The following is a 10,727-nucleotide window of genomic DNA, read 5'->3' as shown; positions in this document are numbered from 1 at the left end:
GATATTTGAAGAAAAAAATAGTTTAAAAAATCAAATAAAGATAGGTCACACTTTAAGTTGTGTCTTTCGGTTCACTCGAACGCACCGACTTGCACAGGAAATCGATAAAACAGAAAGACACATACAAACGTACTGAAAGTAGGCAGACTCAATATGCCGTTGGAATGATGTCATTATTATCATCGACATATTAATGGCAAAATATGATGCTGATGAACAAGTGTTTGTGTACCATGGCGTTACTTCACTGCCGTCTGCCAATGACAGTTGCTGTTATGCAAATTACTAGAGGTTATATCGAAACCGGAAGAAGATCTCAGTTAAACAATTTTGGCGGGACCTGTGCCAGGCGTACTCTCTTCCCAAACACTATCGAAAGACACCGTAAAATGAAACGAGGTGCTCTGATCGTCTTTGAAGGGGGAGACCACAGTGGGAAAACAACGCAATGCACCAAACTCATTCAGGCGTTAACCTCTAAAGGAAAAAATGTAAAGCTGTTAAAGTACCCAGGTAAAGTTGTAGAAGTTCAGAATGTGTAATTTGAATGCCATGTTGCAAAGTTGCCACGGTCAGTGGGGGATTTCCCTTGTCAGACCAGGTAGTCAAGTAAATTTTATTTTTAAGTTGGTACATATATATATATATATATATATATAAACACAAGCCAAAATCTTTTACAACCAACTTTTAAACATCTGTAAAATATTTCAAAACAACATTCATAGATACAAAAGCAACTAGGACGGTACTGGTTAATTAACATTTAATCATAAGCGTATAGAATTATAAAGCAATTTTACTGATATATACACACAATGCAAAACAGACTTCTAAAGATGATAATGATATAATAGCACTAACATAGCAGTTATAACTAATCTACTAAGGTGTAAGAACCACAAAAACTGTTGAATTTAGGCTAAAAGCTATAAAACAAAACTTATAAAACAAACATGTCTGACCTTACAAAAAGAGAAGCAAGTGCAAGATACTACCATCTTCAAGCTTCATATTGACAAGTCTTTCCATTCCATTAAAAGAAGTAATTTTGTGCATGTGGTCAGGTAGGGAATTTCAGATACTTGCAGCAAGATACCTTAAACTATTTGTTCTATACCTCACTGTCTTGCTACTTGTTAGGTCTAAAATTCTAGAATATCTGAAGGTTGTACATGAATAAAATCCTTAAGGTAGCATGGTGAAGAACATTTTTCATAAAGGGAACATCATTTGAAATAAGAGGATGAATTTGAAATCCCAATGCATTCTTTCATTAGAGTTTTTTTCCCTCAGAACTTTAAACTGATTACAATACTAATATAATACCCAACAATAATACTTATAGAGGGAACTGGTCTTTTATATGATCAGGAAATAAATCACTTCTGTTAGACCCCCATATTCCATGCTAGTGGATGTTCAAGGTCACATGTCATCATCTATTATTCCCTATAGTATTGTGTGATCTATTCAGTCGCCTCAATGAGATTTAATTACAATTAGACACCATTAGGATACAAAAGCAAGTGTTATTAAAGATTTTGTAATTTTAGAAACTTTGTTAGGCAAGGGCTTTTTTAAAACTGATTCAGGACAGGCCTCTAAAATATAACGAAAAGAAGAAAACATAGATATATGGCTTATTAAACATTATTTTATTTCAGACAGAACTTCTACCATTGGCCAGATGATAAACAACTACCTTGGCAAGAAATGTGAAATAGAAGACCATTCCATCCATCTTTTGTTCTCAGCCAACAGATGGGAAAAAGAGTGAGCTTCAGAATGCGAAATTTTGTGATGATTTTTTAAGATAATAAAAAATTACTAATTTTACGTAGAATTAATAGGGTTATTGAACAAATAATTGTATTACATTGTTATGTAATTGGAAAGGGTTATAATGCTGTTCATTAACTCCTAGACATGGTATAAGTTACTAGTACTTGCACCAACTGTAGTATATAATGACAGTATATAAGAATGTACTACTGGATAAATTCAATATAGCAAGAGTTGGTTTGTGATACCGAAAAAAGGTATCAATGCAATCAGGATTTGTCTGTTTATAAATGTATGATGCATAAATGTGAAAAACATCATCTCAATCATCAAAAGCATAAAAATATCAGTTTTAAAAAACTTGAATGTCACAAAAATGGAAGAGGGCCTGAAGAAAGGAATTTTGACTGACACTTTAAAAGAAATTTGCAGTAATGATGAAGAAGAAAAAGAAAAAGAATGAAGTATTGTGAGTGGTATCATAGTACAGTTTGTAGATTTGTGAAAATGAAGTTCAATTCTATCAGGAGAAAGTATAAAAAATCTATAAATTTGATTGTCAATATATACTGTTTATATATTACAGACCAATCATGATGGAACTTTTGAATTCTGGAACTACATTGATTGTGGATAGGTATGCATTCTCAGGTGTTGCCTTCACAGCTGCCAAGCCAGTAAGTAACATCAGGTTTAATTCTGTATTTCTTAATGAGCAATCCAATTTTAATCCCACTCAAATTAAAATTAAATCAAAGTACTGAAAGTACTGGTATGCTAAGACCATTAAAACAATAAACTCTTTGTTATTAGCTTGCTATATACTGAAAAAAACTATATGCAAGCAGTACATCATTGCAGCCCATAAAAAATGACCAGCAGGTATCAGAAATAACAAGCATAGTAGTATTACTTATGTAATAAATGTCCCAAATAGGCTCCAAGATGATAGGGAAGTTGTCCATTTCTTTGGATACATTGTAGGGAATGTTGATCTTGGACACCATATTATCACTTTAAAGACTGCGTATCTTATTGGTTTAAGATCATTAGCTAGACCATCATGCAAATAATATGCTATGTACAAATATTGGGCAGCTTCATTTTCCAGATTGTTTGTAAATGACTGCATAAGAGTGCCAATTTTATAAAACAAACATGATTTGTCACCATAACTTAAAATAGAAGATGCCTATTCTTCTGGAACACCTGGTCTTATTCTCCTTGTACTTTTTCAGGGAATCTTCAAGTAGATATTGTCTTTGTTTCAATTTCACACTTGTTTTGCTGGTTCTACAATTCTGTTGACATGTTTATATATTCTTTGTTCTCTAAAACTTGTCGCAAGATACTTTATTCCTCTTGTATTATCATTTTTTAACATCCTTACAGTGACCATGAACCTTGAAATTTGCAAGATGTGAATATCTTTTAGGTTGTGAAATTTGAAAGAAGAATGAGGGTAATGCAAAGGAAAACACACCCATGCAACTATCCCTTTTTGACTGTGACCTTGATCTCGGACATCTGACCCTGAATTTCTTAAGAAACCGAATTCTCATAAGGGATACATGTTCCAAATTTGATTAAGGTATACTAACTGTTTTAGTCTCAATGCGTTTACAAGGTAATCATATTGTACTTATGCAAGTACTGTGACCTCTACATTCAATCCTCAAAATCATTACTATATCCTCTCCACATTGCCCAGGGATAACTGAAACTGTAATCCAAATGATAACTAATACCCCCAACACCCACAGCCTTAGTTATCTCCCCATGGTGACCTTTTGCACAGAAACATCCTCTGAAACACAGCGGCATGTGCACATATTCCCTGACATTCCTGCGAAGTTTTGTTGAAATTGGTCCACAGGTTTGGAAGTTGACCAACATGCAAAACCTGTCTATATTGACCAGTTGCCATGGCAATCAATATTTCGAGAGAAAATGGTGCATGCACATCTACACATTGTCCCGAATATTACTGTAAAGTTTCATTTGAGTTGTCCAGACAAGATGTGTCTACAGACAGACAAACAGATGGATGGACGGATAGACAACCTGATTCCAGTTTACCCACCTTTTGGTGGTATAAGAATGCACAAGAGTGCTTACAAATTCCATGTGGACAGACATCATTGAAAAATAATAATAATAATAAAAACATGATAAAGATGCTTATATCTTGTTTTATTCAGTTTTTAGATACAGTATTCTTTCCATGCTTTGATCAGCAATGTAATCTTGTCATGTCAATACCCTAGTACAAGATTGCATACACAAAATTGTTGTAGGTGGACTTTTAAGATGAATAAAAAAAAATACATGCCTAAGTTTAAATGAAGGTTTTAAACAGAAGTTGTAATATGTTCAGTATGCAGTGATTTTTCTAGACAATTGTAAACCATAAACTTGGTATACAGCGATCTTTTCTACACATTTGTAAACAACAAACTCAGTATGTGGTGATCTTTTCTACAAAAAGTTTTTTTTTATATATATTGTATACACTAAACTCAGAAAAAAAATAAATAAGTAAACCTTTCTATGTACACTACAAACTCAGTATACAGTGATCCTTTATACACAAACTTGGTATAACTAGTGAATCTTTCTACTCAAGTAAATTGAAGATTGTATACAAATTTACTACAAATGCAGTATACAATGATCTTTTCCACATTTTTTAAGTTTCTGCCATTTGTTGATTCTTCTTTCGTGATGGTAAATATATTGCCGCCTTTAGAGAGTACTGTGACCTTAAAAGGCAACATGGTTGTTAGCATCTCCTCAAGTGAATAATCATCTTCAACATCTAATTGGAGGCCGGAAAGAAGGACGTTTTTCTCCACCATAAGGTCCTCAAATCCATTGTTGGTCATAATAGCCAATTCCAAGTTAGAAGAATCAATAGAGATACCTTCTACCATTCCAGATTTCATTTCTTCAGGGACATCCACCTCCTGAAAGAGAGTAAGGGAAATAAATAACTATATTTCATTATTGCTATGATTATGTGCAAGAAATATACACTTCTGTATAAGCTTATAGTCTTGAACTTCCCAATAGGAGTCTATATTAAATATATTGTAATTACTTATTTTGACGTTCAGGACTGTCAAATTATTAAGCGATGGACAGCTAGCAAAATAATAATATCTCGACCATGGTCATACAGAGATTGTGTAATTTAATTAATTACATTGGACCGTCATGTAATGGTAATCTAATTATTTTGAAAATACCTGTAATGGAAATGCCATTTTCATAACATAATTTAAATTTATTTAATTACATCATCATGTAATTGAACCCATGCCCGTTACAAACATCAGCTGTCCTAACTGATCCTAAAATTAACTTTGGCTACTTCTATCACAAAATTAACTTTGGCTATGTCTATTACAAATGCCACATTTAGCTACAGTAGAGGTATTTCAAAAATGTATGTCATTGTAGCTGAAAGGACATAATTAATGGTTACTTAACCAGAACTACAGTTTGGAACAAACCACTACAAAGCCTGGTTAACTGTACTAAGAAAATGTCTTCTCAATTAATCAATTTCATTGATTATTGACATCTTATTGTTGTACTTACAGTCACTTGAGTTTCTTAAAAGAGCATACGTTTACTAGCATTTAACCCAATGAAATTGGTGTAAACATTGATCATACTAACACTGTAAATTGTACCAATGTTGAGGAATACCAGATTATTGGACTTTATTAAATTTTGTCTGCATTATGACTTTGCCAGCATGGAAAACACATATAAAGAATCTTTATGTATACATAAGTTATACTGAGTTTATGTGCAGTTTACCAAAATCAGGACCCCTAACCTGGGTTTTCCATAAGAGCCGGTCGCCGGCCAATTTGATTGGCTACTTTGATCATTTGGCCGCCTACACCAATCCAGTTCCGTAATAATGTTCCGTACACGACTACATGTACACGGCAGGCCAGCCTCCTACTTTCACTACACAGCCTACTACTAACAAAACCCTGTCTAACCCCTTCATTACGGAGGTATTACACTTTGTTAAATTTTGTGTCCTGAGCATAGTTTACATGTGAATTGATTCTGATGAAACTCACAACTTATATAAAGAAAATTTTTTGAAAACAATTTCATGGCTATGATTTTTAGCTCACCTGGTCAACTTTTCTTTGAACAACTTCTTCTCAATAAATAATAGTTCAAATGTTTTGATATTTGACTGGTATGTTCCTAGGATGAAGTCCAACAAAGTTTAGGGAAAAAAACAAAGAAAAAATAACTATGACCTATATTCAAGGTCACTGGTAAAATTTTTTAAAACGATTTGAGTAACTCCTTCTCATGTAATAAATGGGTGATCAGAATTTTTCACTCTATCAATATTTCTTTGAATCATCCTAGGGGTTTGATTTAGAGTGGTGTAAGCAGTCAGATATGGGATTACCAAGGCCAGATCTGGTGTTGTTCCTAACACTAGATACTGAAGCAGCTGCGAAAAGGGGCACATTTGGAGGCGAGCGTTATGAACAAACAGATTTTCAAAATAAAGTTATGGGCAATTTTAAGAAACTGAAGGACCCCACATGGAAGGTGAGTATCTCTAATCTTTCTTTATTACCATAGGGATAGAAAGTGAACAGAAAGTGGAGGGTTAAAAAGATTTGATAAATATGTTGGAAAACAACATATTTGCATGTGAAGATAAGAATGAATCAGTTTAAATAACTGCCCGCTATAGTGAAGGAAGTTGGTGCCGAAATGTGATATAAAACAGAGATTGCAAGGAGTTGTCTTTCAAAAATTACTCCTCAACAAAATGACAACACTTGACATTATACACCATTCCAGTGATTAGATAAAATTGATTATCATCATGTAACAAAAAGTTTGATTTTGATGATCAATTGTGATGCTCATAATCGATTAATCAGTAAAATTTAAGAAATATTTGAACTTTTTGGCCATTGTCTGGTTTCATTGTTAATGCGTATAAAAGGGAGAATTTTTGCTATTCATGTCTGATAAATATGGTGGCTGAAGAACTATAAGTCCAAAGGTTCCTACTATCTGTCCACAATTTTAATTTTATTTTGGTCACAGTTGATAGTCAGATGGTAGTCCTTCAACCACAATTTTAAAGAGATTTTATATGGTGGCAGCCATTATAAATATGTTGGAAAGTCAAGTTGTTGGGGATAGAGAGTTGAAATACTTGGTTTACAATGTTTGATTACTTCGACTCTAAAAAGGAATGATACAACTCAAACGGAAAGAATATCAGTAAGACATGGATACTAAAATTTAAAATTATGATTAATTGGCAAAATGACATCGGAAAGATCAACTGATTCCAACCAATTAATCAATGATGTCTGCAATTGATGTCCACCACAAATAACCACAGGTTTAGTTGGGAAAACACTAAGGTCTTAAGTTTTTTAATCATGAAAAATTGTGTACAGTGATATTGTGCTTAGTGTTACAACTGTGTAAAGTGAAAACATTTTTATTACAGGAAATTGATGCTGATCAGAGCATTGAGGATCTGCACAGACAAATCTTGAACCTGGTAACACAAACAATGTTAGCAGTGGAGGAGAAACCGATAAAGAAACTATGGATGCCAGAAAATGACAAAATGGAATAAAAACTGGAAATCATTGGAAAGAGTGATCTTTACATAAATTGTCACTTCTCATACAATCCTAAATGGAGAAATGGACAGGAGGGGGACGGGACACAGAACCATCACTGTAATTCTCCACATTTTTGGTATATAACTTTTGTTTATTCTACATACATATTATCTGTGATTTTTTATGCTAAGAGCATTTTCAATGCTGTTCAGCGTGTTGCTATCGCCCCTGGCCCCGAGTATCAGTACTTCGTTTTCATTGGTTCACAAATCGAAAGTTTACTCCTACTCCATCTGCCGGACATTACCGTAATCATTGGATTATCGCCCCTAAAAGTTGCTGATGCTAGTCATTAAATGAAACAACCTTATCGACATTTTCTTCATTACTTGTTAGAAAATGATTTTGTTAGTGTTGATTCTGTTTGTGATATTGCCCTTGATTTGAGAAGACTATGTATACTTGGATGAGGTTTACATGTGGAAATCCAAATCATCACTGATAATTGTGCCAACAATCCTGACATTCATCTTCCGTGATGGTCCTTGATACCCTTTTCCCTTTATAGTTCATTGGTTGAAAGTCACATGCGTAAGCACTGCTAGCGAAACCTTGTCATTCCCGGTTGATTGTAGTAAAATATTTTTGGGGACATTTTTTGCCTTTATTTTGACCGTTGGCGACCACCCACCAATACATTGCTTTATGCTATCAAACTTGGTTCCCTTGGCTTTACATTTAATCCAAATTAATCGATGACACATTTGCCTAATTAACTAATTAAAAACTATGAATGTTGATTGTCACAAAACATTAAAAATAACTAATTTTTTTAAACAAAAAGGAAAGTTTGAACCATGAACCAAATACCAAAACACTAAAACAGTAAGTATGTATTTTAACACATTATTGATTTTTTAAGCATTTTGTGTGAAAAAACGTCAATTTTTTATGAACAAAAATGTCATTTTGAATATCTTCCATATTCAGTCCATTCAAAATTGTTTACCATGTAGATAGCTTTATCTCTTACCCTCACGCCACCCAAAGATCGAAACATCACCATTTTTGCTTCTTTTTTTTTATGTTGATTATTGACTTTGATGTGTATCACCCCAATGACTTGTTGAACAATAGTGGATATAGGAGACTACCCTGTTACACTCAAAACCTTAATGTATTTCCACTATCATGCATACAAGTAATGCTAACATGTCATTGAATGACCATATCTGTCAATTATAATAAGGATATTAATTACTATATATTATATGACCGATAGTTACCTAAGTGCTTATTTGTAAACATATGACTTCAGAGACTATCAATAGTACATACCAGCTGTTGTATTTGGCAGTTTTGAAATCAGTTGCATTTCCAACTCACATGTAAAGAGGGGATGTATAGCTATCAATGAAAGTGTGCAAGTGTCTGACAGTCTGTAGACATATGTTAAGTGTCTGACGGTCTGTAGACATATGTTAAGTGTCTGACAGTCTGTAGACATATGTGAAAGTGTCTGGGTCTGTAGACATGTGGAAATGTCTGCAGTCTTTAGACATATGGAAGTGTCTGACAGTCTGTAGACATGTGGAAGTGTCTGACAGTCTGTAGACATGTGTATAAGTGTCTGACAGTCTGTAGACGTGTATAAGTTTCTGACAGTCTGTAGACGTGTTAAGTGTCTGACGGTCTGTAGACATATGTTATATGTTAAGTGTCTGACGGTCTGTAGACATATGTTAAGTGTCTGACAGTCTGTAGACATATGTGAAAGTGTCTGGGTCTGTAGACATGTGGAAGTGTCTGCAGTCTGTAGACATATGGCAGTGTCTGACAGTCTGTAGACATGTGGAAGTGTCTGACAGTCTGTAGACATGTGTATAAGTGTCTGACAGTCTGTAGACGTGTATAAGTTTCTGACAGTCTGTAGACATGTGTTAAGTGTCTGACGGTCTGTAGACATATGTTATATGTTAAGTGTCTGACAGTCTGTAGACATATGCTAAGTGTCTAACAGTCTGTAGACATGTTAAGTTAAGTGTTAAGAGTGAGATCATGTGTTGGGTCAAAAAGTCAACAGCGAAGGCCACTACTAAGGTTACTAATTAAAGATAGAATTATAGTATCATATTTTGGCTTCCAGATGATAACTTGTGATAGGGTTGACCAATAGTTTTGTAACTTGTTTAATTATGGGGCTGCTGCACCACCCCGTCTGGATTTTGACTTCTCTTTAGATCACTTTGATTTACTCCAGTTGCCTCTTTGGCTTCAAAATTCAGTCCCATAGCATCATCGACATGTTCTAGAATGACAAAACAGCTGTATGATGAAGTTTAATTCATTGCTTGGTTGTACTGTATCCTCATGTGTATACAATCTTTAAAAGGTTTTTAAGCAAAATATGAGCCCTAAGGTTATGATCTGTTATTAATTCTTACAACAGATGATTTTGTTGTTTTATAGGCACATATGTACGCATTTTTTGTATATTTTGTTTTTAATATAAAAATAAAATGAATATTTAAATTTTTTTGTAGTTTTGTGTTAACATATATTGGTATAAACATATATCGTATTCCAAATGAGAACTGTCCGTATATAAATTAACATCTTTATTAATGTTGAAAATTTCATTTCTTAATAAAAACATCATTATTATAAGGTTGTAAAGAAAAAATGTGTCTTTGCAATTTTTAGCTCACCTAGTATGAAAGACTGATGGGCTTATGCCACGGCACAGTGTCCGTTGCCTTTCTACTTGTAGTCATGAACGAAGGAACAGACATGAGGTCTTGGCCCAATAGGGGAAATGGAAAAAATTCCTCTTGGAATGATTGGATTTTGCCCAAATTTGGTCTGAAGCATGTTGGTTAGCTTAGGCCAGAATGGTTGGTTGGTCCATCTCCGCCCCCGGGAAAAAGAGCAAATTCTTTAAAATTCTACTCCTGTAGAAATCACTCGGTTTTGCGAAAAGTTGATTTTAGCATTAAATTTTGTACTTTGGGTCTCTGCCTCCTGGGATGGGAGGGGCAGGGCTCATTACCAGAATCAGAACAATTTTTTAAAATCCTTCTCCTATAGGAATTACTAGATTCAGTCCAAATTTGACACCCTGGGGCAGGACCCATTGTAGGGAAAAATAGAACATATTTTCCCTCCTTTTGTAGAAACCAGAGGATTCAGTCTGGAGTTGAAGCATGAATGGTTTTGCTGACCCCCTTAGGACAGAGGGCTGCGGCACAATGGGAAAATAGATATGTTGTGTGTTTGGATATTTTGAATTCCTTTTCCTTT

General features: G+C 34.2%; 1 protein-coding gene across 1 annotated transcript; it reads left to right on the top strand.

Annotated features, from left to right (window-relative positions):
* Positions 1–139: 139 nt before the first annotated feature.
* Positions 140–9,962, top strand: LOC132561989 (thymidylate kinase-like). The gene is made up of 5 exons (XM_060226715.1): positions 140–513; positions 1,668–1,776; positions 2,372–2,462; positions 6,193–6,381; positions 7,307–9,962. The coding sequence occupies exons 1-5, from the start codon at positions 204–206 to the stop codon at positions 7,436–7,438; spliced, it is 831 nt and encodes a 276-aa protein (XP_060082698.1). The 5' UTR covers positions 140–203; the 3' UTR covers positions 7,439–9,962.
* Positions 9,963–10,727: the final 765 nt, after the last annotated feature.

The sequence above is a fragment of the Ylistrum balloti genome, unplaced genomic scaffold (genome assembly GCF_031769215.1).
Source record: "Ylistrum balloti isolate Yb309-2 unplaced genomic scaffold, AGI_CSIRO_Ybal_v1 Utg371318, whole genome shotgun sequence".
Lineage (NCBI taxonomy): Eukaryota > Metazoa > Mollusca > Bivalvia > Pectinida > Pectinidae > Ylistrum > Ylistrum balloti.
Note: the sequence above shows the minus strand (reverse complement) of the source record. Positions and strands in the feature narration are given on the sequence as shown.